The sequence below is a fragment of the Thunnus maccoyii genome, chromosome 24, assembly GCF_910596095.1.
Source record: "Thunnus maccoyii chromosome 24, fThuMac1.1, whole genome shotgun sequence".
NCBI lineage: Eukaryota > Metazoa > Chordata > Actinopteri > Scombriformes > Scombridae > Thunnus > Thunnus maccoyii.
In genome coordinates this window covers 1,870,042-1,892,590 of record NC_056556.1, presented here as the reverse complement: position 1 = coordinate 1,892,590, position 22,549 = coordinate 1,870,042, and the positions used below count along the sequence as shown (strand labels likewise).

General features: G+C 38.4%; 1 protein-coding gene across 3 annotated transcripts in view; it reads left to right on the top strand.

Moving 5' to 3' along the window:
- The window catches only part of agap1 (ArfGAP with GTPase domain, ankyrin repeat and PH domain 1), a 183,051-nt gene that overhangs the window by 69,398 nt on the left and 91,104 nt on the right, over positions 1-22,549 (top strand). For all 3 annotated transcript variants that reach the window (XM_042404430.1, XM_042404431.1, XM_042404429.1), the window contains 3 exons: positions 12,192-12,250; positions 12,562-12,649; positions 21,360-21,445. In XM_042404430.1, the coding sequence (XP_042260364.1) occupies positions 12,192-12,250; positions 12,562-12,649; positions 21,360-21,445 (233 nt within the window). The remainder of the gene's footprint in view (positions 1-12,191; positions 12,251-12,561; positions 12,650-21,359; positions 21,446-22,549) is intronic.

Below are 22,549 nucleotides of genomic sequence, written 5' to 3'. Positions count from 1 at the left end.
ACTGGCGCTTATTTATTAAGGGAGAGAACAGACAAACAATCAGTGCTGTTCATCTGATTTGTTTACATGCTTTGTTTATAATGGTTGTGTTGTTTCTGTGCACATTTGATTTGTTTACTTCAAGTTTGTGTTCATCTAAACCTTCATCAAGAAAATCACTTCTTTAACAAAATAAAATCACAGAGTTGAACAACAGAAAACGTCCTGAAGCATCAGACACCACACGGTTCCATCTGTAACGTTAATATGCTTTCATATGTTTATAGAAGGTTTCTGCTATGTTACTATTTGAATGTTTATGCTAACAGGAAGTGGAAAGTGCTGCTAACTGTATTTGTGGTTTTCAATAAAAAAAACTTGAAATGATTTCAGTGTGTGAATGTTTTTACATATTTTAACAATGACGTGATAATACTGAATGATAACGGTGATCATGTTGGTCACTATGATAGTGAAAAGATATGTTCGTACCGTTTGATCTCTGGCAACAATAAGTCGAATGACAACATGAATGAATCGTTTTAGTCGTATTTTTAAAGCTTAATAATTGAATATTTGCTTTTCTTCATCATACATGATATTAAACTGATCACAAGTCATCTTGGACTGTTGGGAATTATTATTTTTACTATTTCCTGACATTTTATAGACATTATTAAATAAATATGACATAAATAATTGTGAGTTTCAGTTGTACTATGAAACATTGTGTTGGTAACTGTCCTGCCAATCAGAACTCAACAGTTAAACACAAGGAAACACTAAAGTTTATTTTTATTTGTGCAGCAAAATACACTGATTCACTGTTAAACGTGTTGTGTTTGATTAAATATAAACTGATTGTGGTTGGAAGTAATTTTACTGTATTACACTGGAAATCTGTTATTGAGAAACAGGAATTTAAGATGAGTCAGTCTCGTTTAGTCAAGTTGTATTTATTTCATCTTAAAATCACAACTTGCTTTACAATCTGTAACTTGTTTCCTTAAATCTGGAGTTGAGACGGGAATAAAAGTCCCTCATGAAGGCAGAGCAGTTCTGGACTGATGGTCATCATCATCATCATCATCATCATCATCTTCTTCATGTGTTTCCTAACTGGACTTGAACACCGCAGCTCATGATGAAAGTGTGTCAACGCTCCGTCCAATAAACAAACCACATGTGAGGTTTGTTTACGAGACGCTGGTGGGCTTGTGGGCGCAGAGAAGCCAAACAAACTGAATCCAAGAACGCAGCACAGTCAGCTTTTCCACTCAGACTCAGACCGACGCTGGTCCAGCAGCCAGCAGATCACAATGCAATGAATCATCAATTTATTATCCATTTATCTTAATATGAAAATATGTAAAAGAAACGCCTGGTTACATCTTCAGATGTCTTGTTTTGTCTGAAAAACAGTCAAAAAACAGTTTACTGTCACGTAAGACTTTAACTGCAACAATTAGTCACTTTTCTCTACTTTATATCATCGTCAACTGAACATCTTTGGGTTGAGGATTGTTAGTCAGACAAAACAAGACATTTGAAGACGTCTTCTTGGACATTTATCAAACGGTTAATCTATTAACTGAGAGAATATTTGGCAGATTAATGGATACTGAACATAATCGTTAGTTACAGCCCAAGATAAGATGAAGAAAGTCAGAAAATCTTTACGACTGAGAAGCTGGATCAAAATAGTTGGTGATTGATTTTCTGTTCATCTGCTAAAAATGGAACTTTTAGCTCAGCATGAAACCATTTATTGTGAACCAAACCTGGAAAAATGTGAGAAAGTAATAAATAGTTTCTGTAGGAAACAATCTGGAAACAAAATGGAGGAAAAACTCAAAGTCTGGATCAATGGTTTCCAGTTGTCTACCAGTTTTCTACTAGTTTTCAACCAGTTGTCTACCAGTTTTCTACCAGTTTTCTACTATTTTTCTACCAGTATTCTACCAGTTGTCTACCAGTATTCTACCAGTTGTCTACCAGTTTTCTACCAGTATTCTACCAGTATTCTACCAGTTTTCTACCAGTTGTCTACCAGTTTTCTACCAGTATTCTACCAGTATTCTACCAGTTGTCTACCAGTTGTCTACCAGTTTTCTACCAGTATTCTACCAGTTGTCTACCAGTTGTCTACCAGTATTCTACCAGTTGTCTACCAGTTGTCTACCAGTTGTCTACCAGTATTCTACCAGTTGTCTACCAGTTTTCTACCAGTATTCTACCAGTATTCTACCAGTATTCTACCAGTTGTCTACCAGTTTTCTACCAGTATTCTACCAGTATTCTACCAGTTTTCTACCAGTTGTCTACCAGTTTTCTACCAGTATTCTACCAGTTGTCTACCAGTTGTCTACCAGTTTTCTACCAGTATTCTACCAGTTGTCTACCAGTTGTCTACCAGTATTCTACCAGTTGTCTACCAGTTGTCTACCAGTTTTCTACCAGTATTCTACCAGTTTTCTACCAGTTTTCTACCAGTTTTCTACCAGTATTCTACCAGTTGTCTACCAGTTGTCTACCAGTTGTCTACCAGTTGTCTACCAGTATTCTACCAGTTGTCTACCAGTTGTCTACCAGTATTCTACCAGTATTCTACCAGTATTCTACCAGTTTTCTACCAGTTGTCTACCAGTTTTCTACCAGTATTCTACCAGTTGTCTACCAGTTGTCTACCAGTATTCTACCAGTATTCTACCAGTTGTCTACCAGTTTTCTACCAGTTGTCTACCAGTTTTCTAAGCTGTCTGGACATGAACAAGACAAACGTTGGGAAACAGATGAGAAACATTTCCTCTTCGTCTCTGTTCTTCGTCCATTGTGACATTTAACTGCATCTAATATCTCCTCATGTTCAGGTCTTTATCATGTGTTAACTCAACCTATCTGATATCTCAGCCGTCACGCCAGGAGTGTGTCATGGAGTCACATTCCTCGGCTGTCAAACAGGCCATGTGGCAAAGGAGGCGTTTGTTGTTCCCTCGTCGTGTCGCTGTCAGCGTGCCAACACTCCACCCGCCCAAACACCAGCCTCTAGTTTATTTATGAAGCTTCAAATCCAAGAGATAACCTGTTAAAATCACATTATTCATTTATAAAACATCCAATAACATCATAAAACTACCCCAAAACATGTTTATCTACAATAAGAATACAATAAAAACTGCAAGACTGTAATTTAAGATTATTTTCTGGATTAATTGATTAGTCGTTTGATCTATAAAATATCAGAAAATGATCCCAAAAGCCCAAAATACATCAGTTTATTATCATAGAGGACTAAATAAACCAGAAAATTTTCATATTTAAGAAGCTGGAAAAGAAGAATTTTGGCATTTTTTTGCCTGAAAAATGACTCAAAGCGATTAATGACCACCAACACCAACAACGTCACACTTGTTTTTGACAAATTCATACAAGGAAATAACCTTTAAATGCCTCTCATGATGAAGTTGAACATTAGCAGTTCATGTGTGTGGCTGTAAATCCGTCAGGGTTTCATCACAGCGTCTCTGTGCTCAGGATCAGTAATCCGTCCCGTCAGCTCGCAGGATCCATGGCAGCGCTTAACGTTATAATACCGTCCTGACATGTTTGGCAGCAGCTTGTAGAGCCACTAGTAACTCAACCTGAATACAGATACCAGCCTGAGCAGAGACGTTGTACCATCAATGAACACAGAAAAAACAGGAAGAATAATCATTATAGATGACACTAATAGGACAGCAATCATTGGGTGTAATGATTTTAGTTATTTTATGCACAAAAAAGCACATAAATTAATGTTTTCACATGTAAATTATAATATTTTACCTGTGAAATGTCTGAAAAACCACATAGGCTTACAGTATATGTGAATTGTGAACAAATGCTTGTGCACATTTGTGTTATTATTTAATTTTTTATGTACTTCAAATGATTTAAAACCTTTTGATTATGGAGTTTCATTCTTGGCCTTCAGGAAAAAACAAGTATCACAGAATTAAAACTATATTTTACTTTTTTAACTTTGCCTGTTTATACTGCAATGGAAAATCAGAAAATAAGCTAATTTATACACAAAAACACATGTAAGTTAATGTTTTTACAGGTAAAATATTATATTTTACCTGTAAAATGTCTGAAAACCACGTAAACTTACAGTATATGTGAATTATGAACAAATGCTTGTACACATTTGTGTTATTATTTAATTTTTTATGTACTTCAAATGATTTAAAACCTTTTGATTATGGAGTTTAGTTCTTGGACTTCAGGAAAAACCAAGTATCACAGATTAAAAACATGTATTTTACTTCACTTTTTAACTTTGTCTGTTTACACTACAATGGAAAATCAGAAAATAAGCTTTAAATTACCAAAAATATCTCACTATGTGCTTTTATAACTATATAGAGGAAAAACATGGAACAAAATAAAGTTTGAATAAAACAGTCAGAATGTTGCTGTTTATAGTAATTTACAGACGTTTCTATCAGTGTTGATCTGAAACACATGAAGGCCGTTGAGGCGTGTTGTTACAGTACAGACGTGTCACCTGTAGACAGAACCAGTTCCACGCGGTGTTTTAGATTCTCGGCATGCTTCAGGAACCGTCGGACAGCTGTGACGTAACCATGGAGTCACTGTTTCCTCTCAGTGTTGTTGTTCAGATTCATGTGTAGTTACTCATCAGATGTTACTGAATCTGGGTTTTAAATCAAGCTGGATGTGAAAACAGAACATTTTAACATGTAAAAACTAAATAATAATATAATATAAATGATTTCTTGTCACTGATTAGCCAACATATACTGATAATGACGTATCAATGAACTGATATCAGCTGATAGATCAGTCAGTCACAGTTAAAAACGGAGCTGTAGGTTGTTTTTTGTGCGACATGTCGTGTTGTTTCAGTTTCAGTCGTGTTAAGGTGTGTTCACAGCTCTGCGGGGCTCCTGTTGACTCCCCGCTGAGTGTTGAACCGGCCTCCTTTAACCTTCATCACCGGACTGATGAGTGTGATGTGAATTTAAAGGTGATGAAGAGTCACAGATCGGTGGGAGTGTCCGCTCGCCCGCAGGCTTTTTTATTCCCTCTAAAGAACAGTCGACGATCGTCTCTGTCAGATGAAACGCCGTCCGGCGGCTGTACATGATGAAGGTTGAAGTCCTCCTCCTCCTCCTCCTCCTCCTCTTGTCTCCCAGCTGATGCAGAGTGTCGGTGCCAGCGTCCCGCTCAGGGGCGGAGAGGTCGAGTCAGGCTGAAGGCTGCAGGGTGTCGCTGTGTTTGGCAGCGGCGTGCCGTCATTACCGAGGCCGGGTTTGGCTGCGGCTGCTCACCAGAAAGCAGCCGGCGGTCATTTAGAGGTCGAGTTTTATTTTACGAGTGCAGCTGCCTCTGTGGTCGCTGGGATTTATTTACACGCCTGACATCATATTTGAGCTGGTAAATAAAAAGACTTCATCAATATTTAAAGACTGAAGTTTGATTCTGACACCTGATATGAAGTCAGACGTCACAGAAATACAGTTTAAACATCAACGTAGTGCTGAAATCATCAATCATTTATCATTTATGAAGCAAAAAACACCAAATATTCTCTGGTTGCTGCTTTTCTCTGTTTTATATTTCAGATTTGTTGATCGGACAAAGCAGACGTCTCTTTACTTTCTCACCTTTTACCTCGTTAAACTAAACAATGAACTGATTCATTTAGAAACTGTAGAAACAAGGAGAAGGTTTTAGTGAACGTCAGTGAACAGTAAAGTGAGAATGTTTATGTTTGAGTGTTTATTTGTTGTGTATTTCATGTAGAGCTGCAGATAATCGATCAATAGTTTCCTCTATAAAAGGATCCTGCAGCTCATGAGTTTGATTAGTCGACTGTTGAGTATTTTGATTATTGTTGAAGCAAAAATAACAAATATTAGATGTTTTCAGTCTCTTAAATGTAAGAATTTTGAATATTTTTATATTTTGGACTGTTGGTTGAACAAAGTGAGACAAAGTTTTATTGACAAAACTATTAAACAGTTAATCAAGATGATAACCAACAGATTAATCAATGATGTAATTAATCGTTAACTGCAGCTGTTATTCAGTTCACATTGATACAAAACAGTAAATTCTCACATTTTAGACGATGGAAACAGAGTTTTGAGGTATTTTTGGTTTGAAAAGTTACTGAAACAGTTTAATAACGATCAAAATCATTGATCAGCAGTTTTATTTGCAGCTGACAGATCAACTTGTAGACGCACACACACACACACACACACACACACACACACACACACACACACACACACACCACACACACACACACACACACACACACACACACACAGTGGGGTCGTGTTGGCCGGCAGCCAGCTGTTCTTTATTGTTTTCCGTCTCTCTGCTCGTCTTTTATCTCTGACTTCCTCTCTTCTTCTTCTTCTTCTTCTTCTTCTTCTTCTTCTTCTCACACTTCATCCATTTGTGTCTCTGTGATACTTTGATGCCGCTGCCCTCGCGCTCACCCTCCTCTTCCTCCTCTTTATCTATCGCTCCACTTTTCTCTCTTTGATACAGTTCCTTCTCTCTCTCCGTCCTTCATACTGCAGCTTCTCTCAGCTTCTTAAATGTGAATATTTTCTGGTTTCCTCAGTCGTCTGTGACAGTAAACTGAATATTTTTGGGTTTAAAGACGTCATCTTTGGGTTTTGGGAAACACTGATTCACATTTTATGGCCCAAACAACTGATTAAATAATCGTCATAATCGTCGATAATGTGTTTCATCATGTAACTACAACTTTTACAACTGACATAAATAAAAAGCTTCCTGTTTGCTGGATCCTCGTTTATACCGACGCTCCTCTCGGAACACATTCTCTGGATCAGAGCTATAAATAGTTTTCATTCATACATTCACAGTAGTTTGTTTACATGTTTTCATCCTAAATCACATGAAGAAAACATCACAATCTGACCTGAGTGTGTTTTAAAAGAGCTTTTTAATGAAATAACTCACACATGTTGCATTTAAATCAGCTTTCAGATCAGTTTTCTTGTCGTCCTGTCGGAGTAAAGTCGCGTCTTCGTCATGTTGACACGTTGTAACCCAGCTGAGATCATCTGAAACATGTCGTCAGGAATGAAGAAATAAAACAAACGTTTGAGTCTCTGAGAGTTTGCATATTTCACATGTTTGACAGACTGCATGATGGAACATTTAAATGTCAGTTGTGTAACTTTTGTTCTTGTTTTATCGTCTTGTTGTTTGTTTTCTTTTACTGTGTGTGTGTTTCTATTCTGAGGTGTGTGTGTGTGTGTGTGTGTGTGTGTGTGTGTGTGTGTGTGTGTGTGTGTGTGTGTGTGTGTGTGTGTTTTTTGACACTAAGTGAAGTTGAACGTAACTCCGTCTCAGAGTTCAGAGCTTGTTAGAGCAGATTTTGGGTCATCTTGTTATCTTGTTTGTTCTCCTGTTGAATCTCGTCCATTGTGTTCAGTCTTCCAGCTGCTGCCACGTAAACACACACACACACACACACACACACACACACACACACACACACACACACACACACACACACTCTCTGTTTGTCCCACGATGTCACTAAATATGAACATAATGCAGAAAAAAACCTCATTAAAACAAAAAACTCCTTTTAAATGTCTTTCTAACGTCGTAACGTTTCTGCTCCTCAAATGTGACGATTTAATGATTTAATGAGTCAAACATGATAATAAACTGAATATTTTTGTTGGTCGGACGAAGCAAATCAGTTAATTGATGATGTAAATACGTGCTGGTTGCAGCTGTAGATTATTCTCTTCATCAGTGGATTGAAAACAGCAGAAAATGTCTAAATATTCAGTTTAATGTCATAGAAAAGTAAGAAAACCAGCAAATATCCACGTCCATTTCTACTAACTGTTTGTGCTGTATTTCAGGTGCAGGTTTCGTGGTTTTTGGTTGTAACTTGTCAGCTCAGAGAGATGAATTAGTGTCTAATCACAATCATTGATCGTCCTCACGTGTTGGTTTTTCCTGCTCGCTGAGGGACGACAGCAGCAGCATAAAAGTAGAAACAAACGAGCCCCAATGAAAGAGAATTAATGATGGAGATTATTCTGGAGAGCGCCAGGAGTCCTCCTGCTTTTCTTTGAAGGCCTCCTCCTCCTCCTCCTCCTCCTCCTCCTCCTTTTCTTTCTTTTTCTCTCTATCTTTTCTCTTTTCCTGCAGCTCTGTGTCGGCGCAGAGGGATGAAGGGATGAAGGAGTGTTTTCAGTCTCACGGCGCTCGCTCCCATTTCCAAGTTTTCCCTCCCAGAGCGACGACAAAGCGAAGGAGCTGTTTCCTTCTCACCTGTCGTCTCCTTCTTCTTCTTCTTCTTCTCTGCTTCCGTCTGTCATCTTCTGTCTTCTTCTCTTTATATTTCCTCTGTCGGCTTTGAGTCGACTCGTGGTGGAGCTTCTTCTTCTCTTCCCTCGTTTGTCTCCTCGTCTCTTAAATGATTTTCTATAATTAGCAGCACATTATACGCTTCTTTCTAGGAAATTATTAAGAAATTAAAAATCCTTCAAATAAAGTGTTATTAAACATTTTTAACCCGAGGCAGTGAGTCAGCTGACACATTATGGCTTAAACTAGAGCTGTTCATGAATCAATTAGTCAATTAAGAGAAACTGCATTGATAATCTGTTCATTATTTGTCATTTTCTGATGCAAAAACATCAAAGATTTGATGGTTTCAGCCTCTTAAATGTGAGAATTTGGCTTTTGTTGCTCGTTTAATTTAATATTTTGAGGTTTTTCAGGTTAGTCGGTTAAAAGACAACGTCTGATGACATCATCAGCTCACTAAAAGTTCTTTTTCAGGTATTAGTGGTTTACAGATGCTGAGTAGTTGATGGTTAGATTTAGCTAACGGTTGCTAACGGTTGCTAACGGTTGCTAACGGTTGTTTTTATTACAACGATTATCCACAGAAAATTAATCAGCTTTATGTCGTTTTTAGTCATTTTTGAAGCAGAAATATTAAACTTTAGCCCTCAAATGTGATGATTTAATGTTTTTCTTCATCATACAACTTTAATATCTTTATGGTTGAACAAAACAAGACGTCAAGCTGAAAACACAGTCACACTTATATATATATTATTATTAGATATATGTGATTTCAAGCTGCTGAAACGTGTCAGTAGCATCAGTGTTTTAGAGTTTTCATCCTCTTAAAGCTCAGTATCCAGTCGAAGCGTCTTATTGGTCCACCAGCTGACGGTCGGTCACCTGGCCGAGCGGCTAATCGTTCCCTCGCCGGTGTTTTCCCTCCGTCGTCGTACTGGGAACCATCGGAGGGGAACTGGAGGGCCCCCGAAAAACAGGAAGCAGCTGGATCAACATCCTGCCTGGCAGAGAGGGGAGGGGTCGTCCCCCCCCGTCACCCCCCCTCCTCAGACACAGGCAGGCGTTTGTAAGAAAAAAACCCCTCAACAATGTCCCCCTCTGTGTGTCCGCCGGCCAATCGGGAAGCTTCTCTCTGGATTCTTTCCACACGCGGAGCGGCAGGACGTATTAATAGCAGAAACATCCAGAAACAAACAGCTGCTGTGTGATGAAACTCTGGAGGAGGCGTCCATGATGATGCTGTATCATAGCAACAGCAACAGCTGGAGACAAACACAACAGCTGCTTGTTTCCGAGCAGCAGGAATGGTTGTCATGACGACGGCAGAAGCACTTTGTTTGTTGTCGAGCTGAAAGTGTTCCTCAACTAATCAATAAATCAGTTATTTCTGCAACAATAGAAACAACAGATTCATCTGTTAGAATAATGTTTATTATGAAGTCTTTGGATTTCAAAATAAAACTAATTCTGCTTATTGATGATTCAACAAAATAAACTTTACTGCATCTTGATGATAACATCCAGCTTATTTTTGGCTGCATTTATTAAATAATGTAGTTTTTTATCCAGTTGTTACATAATAAATAACACAGTTAACATGGACTGGTTTATTTCAGCCTGTAGTGGGAACACTGGTTGGTTTCTGGAGACCCACCAGCAGGTTTAACTGGATTTTGCTGAGCTCAGTGAGACGTTTGCTGGTTTATAAATCCAGAATTATCACGTTTCCTGATAGAAAAAGGAACAAAAACCAACTTTTAAAATGTTTCTGCACCTTTATGAGAAGAGTTACGGTCACTCAGAGAGCAGACGAAACTTTAAAAGACAAATAAAAGCATCATTTTTGTAACATCACAGAGTTTAATTCAGATAATTGATCAGTTAGTCTCAGGTTGTCAGTAAACTACAGACAGTTTTTAAAGTCTCAGCAGCAGTTTGAACATCGGTGACGTTCTTCATCTTCTGTCTTCTCCGAGGCTTTTATCTCTCCGTGTCTCCGTGGCGACGCACACGATGAATTATAAAAGGCTGTGAGTGGATCCGACCCACTGGCCTACTTATCACACAGGCCGAGGTGTCGCTCAGGCCAGCGGGTTAATGGTGTGTGTCAGTTCAACTACTGGTTCTACTGGTCGTTTAGGACAGTTTCAGGAAGTCGTTGTAGATAAATCAGAGACATATTTATCTTAATGTGTAACAAAGTTTTAGCCTGATATTAAAACAATAATGGTGTTAAAGCTTCAGTTTAGTTAATGTAAACATGTTTGAACCTTTTTATTTATATATAAATATATAAAATACTGTTTATTAAACAGCTCAGAGCGTCTAAAGAAAGAAAGAAAAGTTTTCTGATTAAGATCCAGAAATATCTGATAATATCTGATAGTTCATGGCTCTGTTCCTGCTAAAAATGCTGCCTTGCTGCCAAAAATAATAAAGACTTGAACTGAAATATTCCAATAATTGATCTTGATCAGTTAAACTCTCAACCTGTCAGTGATCAATGAGCCGCTGCTGTAAACAATCAGCTCAAAGCTGCAGCTTCAACTGTTGATTAAAACTAAAAGAAAACAACATTAACATGTTTTAAACTGTCTGTTTGAACTGTTAGAGACATGCAGCAGTGTGTCCTCAGAGTGTATCAGTCAGGATAGAGACCACCCTGATAACACACACACACACACACACACACACACACACACACACACACACACACACACACTCTTATCCAGCAGATAGTTCAATCTGAACAAAAGCAGACGGTAACAGTTTGTGTGTAGGAGGAAAATCACTTTGCCTCCTCATTTCCCACGACCTCGAAACTGCTGCTGGTCTGGATGTTAAAACACACACACACACACACACACACACACACACACACACACACACACTCTCACACACACACACTCTCACACTAACACACTACAGTAATCACAATAACATGTAAATGGAGCAGAAAACAGGACATTTCAGCAGTTTGTAGATTCAGGTCTGCTTCAGTCCAAACAGAGACGTGTTTGTGTTGTTCAGAGCTGTAACGAACCATCATCATCATCATCTTCATCATCATCAGTTTATCTGCTGATTATTTATTAACTGATATATTTTATCTATAAAACAGTCAAAGGTGACGTCTTTAAACGTCTTGTTTTGTCTGATCAACCGTTTTCTATCAGTAATAACAAATAAAACCTTTAATCTTCACTTGAGAGAAGCTGAAACCAGCAAATGTTTTATATTTTATTTAAAAATGATTCAATTTGAGTTTATTGGCTCATAAAAGCTTCAGACGTTCTTCTGTTGAACTCAGTTTAATGTTCTTGAAGCTGGTTGTGGTCTCGTCTCAGCTGCTGGTTTTCTGTCCTGTTACGTTGCTCATCCTGCTGTCAGTCACCTGTCAGCTCTAATGAGACTCTTCCTCCTCCTCCTCTTCCTCGACATGAAGCCTCTGAGCGGGAACAGATTGGCTCTCTTGTCGCCGTGACGGTTGAAGTGCGGCTCGTTGAGCCTTCAGACGGGAAAACTCCGTGAGGTCGTGTTGTCAGCACGGCGGGTCGAGTACACGACACGCTCGATGCTCGAGTGGATAAAGCCTGTTGCTAGGCAACCGGCCACCAAAACGGACCAAAAACTGCTCCCGACGTTTTTATGAGGGTCACAACTCGTTAACTCTGAGCTGTCAGAATACTTCCACTCATGAATTAGTGACTTTTCCCTCTTTACGTGCTTTACATGAGCGCACCTGAAGGCATCACATGATCACTACAGGTGATTGACAGGTGATTGACAGGTGATTGACAGGTGTGTTTTCTCTCTTCCAGATGCGTTTGTGAACAGTCAGGAGTGGACGCTGAGTCGGTCGGTACCAGAACTCAAAGTGGTGAGTTTCAACTTTAAATCTGTTTTTCCTGAGACGATGATAATTAAAGGACAGAGTTGTGTTTTTTAGTTAATTTTTAGTTGATATTTTCTATACTTCATTAATGTCTGTAATCAGTTAAAGCTTCTTAACTACACTGTAAGTTGGAGGACGACGTCTACAGCCTCATTCTGTGTAAAGAAGATAATATGAGGAGGATGAAGTCGTTTTCTTCATCCTCGTCATCACATGTACAACAACAAACCTACAAACGACTGCAGGACAGAGATATTACTTAGAGATAATAACTGTTATCCATCCTTCCCCTGCAGGGCATTGTGGGTAACCTGGCCAGTGGTAAGTCGGCGCTGGTCCACAGGTACCTGACAGGAACGTACGTCCAGGAAGAATCACCTGAAGGTCAGAATGATGTTATTACTGTTTTATGTCTGTCACATCTGGCTGGATCTGTGTTTCCACTCCTTAAAAACTCATCCAGCTTTACCCCAAAACCTCCTCTGCTGCTACCAGATTAAACCCACAGAATAAAAAAAAAGAAAAGTAGATTTAATCAACTTTATAAAAAAAACCAACAAAACAGGAGAAAATAATAAACTGAATCCGGATTAAAAACCCTGGATGGAAGAAACGTTAACGAGTTTCAGTCTCCTGAATGCAAAGCTCATCTCCTCGTCTCCTCGTCTCCTCGTCTCCTCGTCTCCTCGTCTCCTCAGAGACCAACAGAGCAGAATAGATAGACATAAAGAGCAGAGACAGTCACACGTCTTATTTTAAGGATCTTTTACTCTAGTTTCATAAAAAATAACTGTTTTTTCTTAATATGTAAATCTTTTCAGGAGACAGAAGATAGAAATTTAATTTAATGTTAAATTTAAACTATTGAATAAAATCTTGGTTTGACAAAACAATATGAGGGTTCCTGGCTGATGAAGACAGTGAGATGTGGTTGAAAGCTCCACCAAAACAAAAAAAGTTAAATAATTTCTGAGGTCAAGATGAACTTTCAGACTTTCTTTCTCTCTCAAAATAAAAAAACAGGTGATTGGTTTTCTTATTCTTTAATATCTGTGTTGACAGATCTCTACTAAAGGTCAGTTTACTAGCTGTTGTGGAGCTTTTGATTGTATCACATGATCTTCTTCAGCAGATGGAAGACAAGTGAAACCAGTGAATAGGTTTCTGTTCTTTCATCACATCACAAGGCTGCAAGACGACAGAAAACATCAAATCATGAGAGAGTATTAAATAAAAAAAGACAGTTTCTTTGAGGCACACCTGCACTTTTTTATGCAAGTGCTCATGGGAAATGTAGTTCACAGTCATAGTTCTCTGTGTAGAAATGTGTAGGAGGCTCCACAGATACTAAATACTGTAAAACATGAAGGTAAATCAATACAGAAACACAGTTATGACCAAACTATCACAAAGATTTGATCCTTTACTCAAAGCTAATAAAGAAACTTACTGTTTAGTGACGTTTTATTAGCAATAAAATGATATTTTTAATTTTCTGGGTGTTTGGGATGAGATGATAAAAAAACCTAAATAGAAAATGATTCGTCTTTTGGTGTTTTTTCATGGTTTGTTCATGGTTTCTGTCAGTAATAATATCATCCAGTTAACGGCTGAGATCTAGAAACAAGGAAAATAGCTCAACACGCTTCCAGAAATAGAAGATCAAACTTGTATATAATAAAACTTTAAAGCATCAGCTGCTCCTTATACAGTATATACAGTATATTGTAGTTTCTATAGCGTCTGTGCTCAGTCGCCCTGCGGAGACGAACATATTCCTCATCTAATATTAAAGCTGCTCCCCCACATACTGCAGGCAGAGACCCACTTCTACCAAGTTCCTTTAATATTTCACAACCGCAGCTTCCAGACGCTTCCACATCTCAGGAGCTCAGAGATGACAATCCTTACAGAAATCATTCTAGTTTATTCTCTTAAAACCCTCAACAGGTGTTTTCTCTCTGGATCAGATCTTTAACTGGTAGATTTTTATTATTTATTTGTTTATTTTAGAAGCAAAGCAGATTCACGTTTCATCTGTAGACTAGTCGAGTCGATCGGCTACAAGAATGATTGTTTTTTAAGCAAAGATGCCAAAAAATTATAGTTTCAGTTTCTGAAATATGATGATTTGATGCTTTTCTTTATCATCCATGATAGTAAAGTTAATATCTTTGACTTTTGGTTTGTTGGTTTGATAAAACACGACATTTCAAAACATCACCTTTGAGAAAACAATCATTAGATTATAATGATTAAACTCTGCTGAGTTTAATCATTTTTACTTTAATGTTTAATGTGTTTAATGAATCATAAAACAAGACGGTTTATTGATTTATGATCATAATTCTAATCACAACATCCATCCTGTCGGTCGGACACATCGGGCTTCCATACTGTTATTTTTGCCGCCACCGTGTTTGTGTCTTTTCCTGCCGGAGACTCACAGGAGAAGTTTAACCCCTCGCTTTGGGACTGACTCATTAACCCTGCTTGACCTCTTTGTATGTTTTAAAGCTTTAGAAAAGCTTCAAACACAGTTTATTTAAGCTGAAAACTTTGCTGTTTTTGTCATGTGGGGACCCACCCGACATCAACCCACAAACCAATTTTAGCTGCTGTTCCCTCGGCGGAGAAAAACTTGGATGTTTGGAGGCGGAGTGAGAAAGTTCTACATCAGCAAGCAGAGCAGTTTACTTTCTAAATGAATGTGGAGTTTCACCAGAGGAGTCGATTAAAGATAAAAAGGCCCTCTGAGGAGTTGTTCTAAATCTACAAGCAGGGAATAATCCATGAGGCTGATGGGTCAGAGGAATCCCCCGCAAGCAATGGAGTTTGGGGACTGCCTGTTTCTGAGATGTTAAATATTCTTCAGCGGTGACGTACCTCTTGTTAAAATGGCCTCAGTGGCTCCGCAGTGTCAGACTGCTAAATGCCCAACGGCCTGTTTCCACCGCTCAGCCTTAATTACAGCAGCGCTCTGCCAAAAGCAACACGCCGCGGCTTTTCAAGCAGCTTCACGTACCGTATCCGAGCCAGCCCCAAACAACAGCAGCTCCCCCCAACCCCCTCCCCCCAAAAAAAAAAATCTTTGATCTAATCACTTGGCACCGCTGCCCATCGAGGAAGCGACGATTCCTCTCCAATTATAAACAAGTCTTTGATATCGTTGCATAACGGGGCTGAGAAATAAAAGGAGCTTAAAAAGGGGGGGGGGGGGGGGGAGCGTACTGTATGTGTTGTTTCGAAATTCCTGGTGTCTAAAAATATGCAGCAGAACGTGGATTCCCATGGCGATTGATTGGGAGCGGAGTTGGTGGCTTTGCGCAGCGGCGGGGCGACCGCAGCGCCACAAAGCCGCTAACCAGAACTATTCTTAGGCTGCAGACTGGAGCCTCGGCTGCAGCCTGGACTCACATCACATCAGCTGCTGTTAATGAGCACAGACTTTAAAACGGACCCCCCAAAAAACCTTCAGCCCCCTAAAAACCCTTCTTAGTGGTGCGTTCAAGGACTCTCAGACCATGCAGGTTTTTTATATTTAGTTGTTAAAAGCAGTGCAAAGATATTCTTAGTTGAAAATAAACAGTTTGCACCACAACACGACAATAAAAAGACTAATAAAGATCAGTAAATGTTCACAGCGATGGATCATGTGTCTCCAGCTTTATTCTCTGCTGAACTTGAAGGTATCAATCAATCTAAAAACCTTTTGATCTGATTAATAAATATCAGCCGTTTTTAGTTCAATCGTTTGTAAAGCATGTGACCACAGTTTGCTGCCTATTATTTAAAAAAAAAAAAAAAAAAAGCCCCCAAAAAACCCCAAAGAAGTTAAACTGAGTCTGAGTGTTTGAGCAGCAGCACATGGAATCCATTAAAAAAGAAAGAAACTGCGGCGGGGAAATCACCCGCAGCCACCAAACTAATGCTGCTGACTGCGGCTTTTAAGTTTGTGTAGCTGCTGCTCGCACAAGTCGCCAAACATGATGTAGAGATTGTATTGTTTTATAGAAGAACCGGCTCATTTGTGTTTATTTGTCCCAACTTTTAACACAGAAAGAAAAAAAAAGTCACTCAGGGCTTTTTCATGTATATGATTTTATTTGTTCCTGCGGCAGTTTTAATCCTCTTAAAAGCTTTAAAATAGCAGTCAGGTGTCCTTATAATTATTAACATTTCCACTTTTATAGTTTCAGGTTGATTTTCTTTCCTGCCACCAACATCCAGATGAGAGAAGATGTGATAAAAATGTTCCTTCAGTTATTACTGTGTGCTCACTTGCAGCAGCGAGACTGTTTTTCTGGGCCTTGTTTCACCTCTCGGGTTATATACAGGCTCCTGCAAACGTTAAAAAAAAAATATGCATGAAACTGAGTCGAATCAGTAAAACAACAAAAAGAAACGGAAAAGGGAGAGTAAACAGATCCAGCCATGATCCTTGAAATCTCTGCTTCTCTTCCTCTGCAGGAGTTTGAAGATGTGTTTCTGTGTTTTGTTTGACCTCCAGCTGACCTGGAAATAAAACTCTGTAAACACTTTTCTCTCTTCTTTTTTGTTTCTTCTTCTTGCCTCATAATTCTCTTTCTTCTTCCTCTCTGCTTCTCCTGTGTCCTCTCTTTCACTCTTTTATCTCTGCCCTCATAAATTTTCTCTTTTCTGCCTCCTAAAACGTGTTTTTCTCTTTGTTTTTCTCTCTCTTTTTTCTTGCATCTGTTTAACGTTTGGTGCTGATGAACTTGTGCTCTTTGGATTTGACTGCATGCATTAACTGTGGCTGCATCTTTGATGTTTTGTCTTTTGCTTTTTGTTTTTTTTTTGTTTCCTCTCTTTCTTCTTTCTGGGCTGCTCTTGTAAACTAGCTGACGTGGATGCAGGTAACTATCCTCTCTTCTTTCTTCTCTCTACCTTCAATCCATCGATCTGTTAATCCATCCCTCCATCCATCCATCCTCCGCCTCGCTGATTCTGACAGCAGCGTATTGAGAACAGCTCAGGTTCACTGTTATAAAACCTCAATGCAGTTTGGTAGCAGGTGCTGCACTTCTTCTTCTTCATGTGTTCATTTAACAGTAGAAACAATTTGGAGGAATATCAGACTTTTCCTCATGAAACAATATGTAATTTGGTACTAAATATAACATTTAGACAGTATTTGATTGGTATGTGTCCAAACATGATAATAATAATAAACTCAGGTCAGCTAAAGATGTGAAAAAATGTGAATTATCTCTACAGGTAAGTGTACAACATTCAATATATTTTCTTTAAAAGAAAAACTCCTGTTTTCCCCTTAAATAGTATTAAAATACATAATTATGTCCAGGAATCTTTCAGGATATTAACAGGGAATTACAGACCTGTGAAGTCATAATAATAAAGTGTTACTGACTCCTTCAGTGTTTAATTATAATCAATAATTTATAAAGCAGTATATAAACAATTAATAAATGGTTATAACACTATCGAGTAAGCAGATATGTGTGTTATAAGTGTCCTTATATCTGCTTATAACTACATCATAGTGTGTTATAGAGCTGAAGCTAACAGTTATTTTCATAGTTGATTCATCTGATTATTTTCTCAATTAATCTATTAGTAGTTTCGTCAGAAAATGGTGAAAAATGTCGATCAAATCTCAACTAACAGTCCATAACCTGAAGATATTCAGTTTACTGTCACAAAAGACAAAATAAACCAGAAAATATTCACATTTTTTAAGTTGGAATCAGAGAATTTTGATATTTTTCTTGAACAAAAATGACTCAAAACAATTGATTATAATGATGCTGCTGATAGTTTGAGCTCTAGCGTTATAAACCATCTGTGTTTAACTGTTTACATACTGCTTATAAATACTGATAAATGTTTACAAACTGATTAAATGATCACTTAAATGACGTCCAAAACCTCTATTAAAAAGTAGATACAAACACAGGAGTGAAAGATGAATGTTGACGTCTTTGTGTAGAGAACAAGAGAAGAAGTCGGTTTGATGTATCAGAGAAGGAACTGAACATAAACAGCCGCATGATTCATACCTGCTGCTGCTGCTGCTGCTGCTAAACCAGCTGCTTGCTATAAAACAGTTTAATCTGATTTCAAACTGCTGGAACCTGAAGCTGAACTCGACTGGCTGCTGATTGATCGTGTAGCTCCGCCTCTCATATCTTAGATTTATTCCTTTTATTGATTTCATCTTCATCTTCATCCCTCCTCATCTTCACGTGTCTCAGCTGTGTGCATGTACTTTAAACATGACATTACACTCCTACTACTGCTGTCTCCTGTACATTCACAGATATGATAAATATTCTGTATAAACATAAACTCAGTGGAGCCGGACGCTGCTGACTCAGCATCAGCTGCTCCATCTGTACATCCTCACAACATGATGTCTGAACGCAGCAGGCGCCGTTTAATTTTAGATCTTTAAAACAACACCAAGGGTTTTCTGACAAACTTCCATCCTGATCAGTTAAAGTTAACAAAAGCATTTATTAGGCTGTTTGCTATTTTTTAGCAGTATACAAACTGGAGCTGCAACTAACTGTAATTTTCATTATGGATGAAATTGTCAATGTTTTCTGGATTAATCGATTAGTTGTTTGGTCCATAAAATGTCAGAAAATGGTGAAAAATGTCCTCAAATGTCTTGTTTTGTCCACAACTCAAAGATATTCAGTTTACTGTCATAAAGGACTAAAGAAACCAGAAAATATTCACTTTTAAGAAGCTGGAAGCAGAGAATATTTTTATTTTTTCTTTAAAAAAGACTCAAAATGATTAATTGATTATCAAAACCGTTGCTGATTCATTTTCTGTTGATTGACTAATTGATTAAACACACTACAATGTATAAAACCACAACTGTTTGCATAATCAAATAATCATTTTAGTTGTTTTTTTATGGAAAAATAACAAAAATGTTTGGTTTCAGCTTCTCAAATGTGATAGTTTGAAGCGTTTCGTTGTCATACATAATATTAAACTGAACATGTTTAGACAGTTGATCAGACAAAACACGACATTTGAAGACGTCATAACAGGCATTTTTCTCCATTTTCTGACATTTTTTAGTCCAAACGACTGATCGATTAATGGAGAACATAATCAATCATGAACAGCTGTTACACACACACACACACGGTGAATGTTTTGGTCAAGATTCACAGGTGCAGTTTTTGGAGTCGGCTCCTGGAAAGACAGATATTAATCATCAATAATTACGACTTATAAATCCTCTTAGTCGTTAATCAATTTATCAAACTTACATAGGTAAAATAGAAGAATTTGACTACTGGGAACTTCCTGTTTCCCAAACATCCAGACATGTTTCTGCATTCAGAGGCTTTTCTTTTCTTTTTGATCTGTGTGTGTGTGTGTGTGTGTATGTGTGTGTGTGTGTGTGTGTGTGTGTGTGTGTGTGTGTGTGTTGCGGCGTACAAATGGTAATTTGCATTACGGGCGTGTGCGCCCTCCTCCTCCTCTGATTGGCTCCGGCTTCCTGCCACAGAGTCATGGGAGAGAGAGGAGCTAAAAATATGTGTGTGTGAGAGAGAGAAAGAAGCTGTTTGGTGAATTTATGAATGATTTTTGTTCCCGTCAGTGTTTCCAGAAAAATATCTGGAGGTGAGGAAGCTTCCTCCTCGCCGCTCGTGTAAACACCGTGTCATTACTCCCTCTGTCGTCGCGGCGATGATCTCCACATGCTGATGCAGCCCGCCGGCTCGCTCAAAGACTCGTCCACGGCGTCCAGAGATCAGCTGATCCTGATGAGAAAAACCCAAAATAACGTCTGGACTCAATTTATACTGGGAGCCACTTCCTGTAAATCTTTAGGATGAGACGTTTGTTCCCACAAGAACTGAAACATCACGCTGATGGAGTTTATATTTCCACTGTCACTTAAAGGACTAGTTCACTTAAACATCACAGTTCATTATTAGACTGCAGAAGAAGAAAAACACATGTTTGAATTTACAGGAAACAGTTTATAACTTTGTGACTCATAAGTAGATAATAAGAATAATAAAATATTAAGTAAACAGATTTAATAGCAGCCACATAGTTTGTACGCATGTTTTGCATTTGTTCAGTCACTAAAATGACACTTAACTCAGTATTTTAATAAAATCCGACTGACTCTTTTCTTTTTTACATGCTATATTGTTTTTATGCAACACATTTCATCCTCAGAATGAGTTTAAACTGATTTACAAAAATATAAAACATAAGTTAAAAGTGTAGAAAAGTGTTACAGCGATAAATGAAATCCCACACTGACCAACAGATCGTACAGCCAAAGGCATGGAGGAGGTCAAAGGTCAAATCCAAATACTCCCAGGAGCCCAGAAATACGGAAAGTGGGAAAAAAAACAGTCTGTACAGACGACATCCAAACTTCCTGTTTATGATTCAGAGTCAGTCAGAGCTGCGTTTAGCCAAGAACTCAAATGTCAAAAATAGCCTCCACTTCTGTCTGTTTTACAAAAAACACAGTTTCTGGTCCGACCTGAGGACACATTAACATCGTATTTAGATCATAATACACAGTCGCTACACCACAGTCAGGTGTCAAAGGTCACAGGTCGACTTACGGGTCACAGATTGATCTAGTTAAACGTTAAAAACTGAGAGAAATATTCAAAGAATGATCAAGATTCCTCAAAAAATCTGATGTGTTCATGTTGTGTTGCGACTCAGCTGCAGTACTGTGTGTGTGCGTGTGCGTGTGCGTGTGCGTGTGCGTGTGCGTAAAACAGCCTCGTCATTGTTTGGGCCTCTGACAGGATAACGAGGAATTTCTCTGAGCTGCAGAGCTTCATTCCTTTCGTTCATCTGCAGGTGGTCGTCACTCTGTTTTACAACCATTTTGAACCTTTTTGAACCTTCATAGTTCACGTTTCAATCATTTCAATCATCACAAATCTCCTCCGATCACTTTCATCTCGTTTAGAGTCCATCATCTTTACCGAATCAGTCGATCGATCGGTGTCTGCTGGCTGTACAGCTGTAGATCAGACGTGTAGCTGTTAGATTCAGGTGTTTTCTGTCCTGCGTCGTCTCTGACGGCTGCTGTTGTTTCCTGCAGGCGGACGCTTCAAGAAGGAGATCGTGGTCGACGGTCAGAGTCACCTGCTGCTCATCAGAGATGAAGGAGGCCCCCCGGAGGCTCAGGTGAGTCCTGCACCTGCACCCAGACTAACAGCTTCCACTGCACCAGCAGCCAAAAACCTGCTGAAATGTGTTGTTAATACTTGTTTATGTCTTTGGTGATTTATCTGTTAGCTTGAGGCTGCAGTAGGTTTTTATTTCTACTGATTTAACAGGACAACACTGGAGAGTTTTATCCAACAGTTCAAGTCTTTAAAATGACCATAAATGTACTTTTTGTTTATCAAATACTGTCTTAACATGTGGTTTTGTCTTTTGTTTGCTCACATGTAGTTAAACTGTTCTCGTTTATTATCTTCATTCAAAAACAGGAGTTTTCTGTCAATATTTAGCAACATTTGAACTAAAATCTGACGACAGTTGTGGTTTGTTTGATCAAGAGCTGAAGTTTTTAATGGTTAAGCTGTTTATCAATAACACCTGGATGTTTATTTCCCTAAACTTTCAATTTAATTTGCATTATTTAGTCATGAATATTAGAGTTTACAGAGAATCGCTTGTCTTGTTCTCTTGTGAGAAAAAATCTGAAACAAACTGTATTTTCTACTTTCTGACTGTGAGAAGATTAAATGATTTCAGTCGGACTTTAAGACGTGAAGTTTCCAGCAGTTTAAGATGCTGATGATGATTTATGTGATGACATGAATGAAGTTTTTAATCATCAGTCTGCTGTAACGCTTCGTGTTTTCATGCATCAACCTGCAGAACAAAGCAACAGTTTATCTTATTTGACATTTACTCCGCCGCTTTAACTTCTTCTGCTCTTAAAATTGTTTATAAAAAACTGAAAAAGGAAAGAAGGAAGTTTGTTTTTCCTGCACTGGATCACAGTCATCATGATTCATGTTCGGTTTTTAACGGCTGAAAAACATTTTTTAAAGAAAACAAAGAGGAAATGAAAATGTTTTCTGCTCATATTTAACTTTAAACATCCTGTAAATCCACCTTCTCTTAAATTCAGCTTCAAACCAACAGTGTGTTTGTGAGTTTCGTGTCTGTCAGAGACAGATTTCAGGCTGGATGACGAGAGACAAACCCTGCGGGATGAATCTGGGTCAGGTTTTTGTTTTCGGTCGCTTCGTCCTGCAAACTGACCAAATGGAGCTC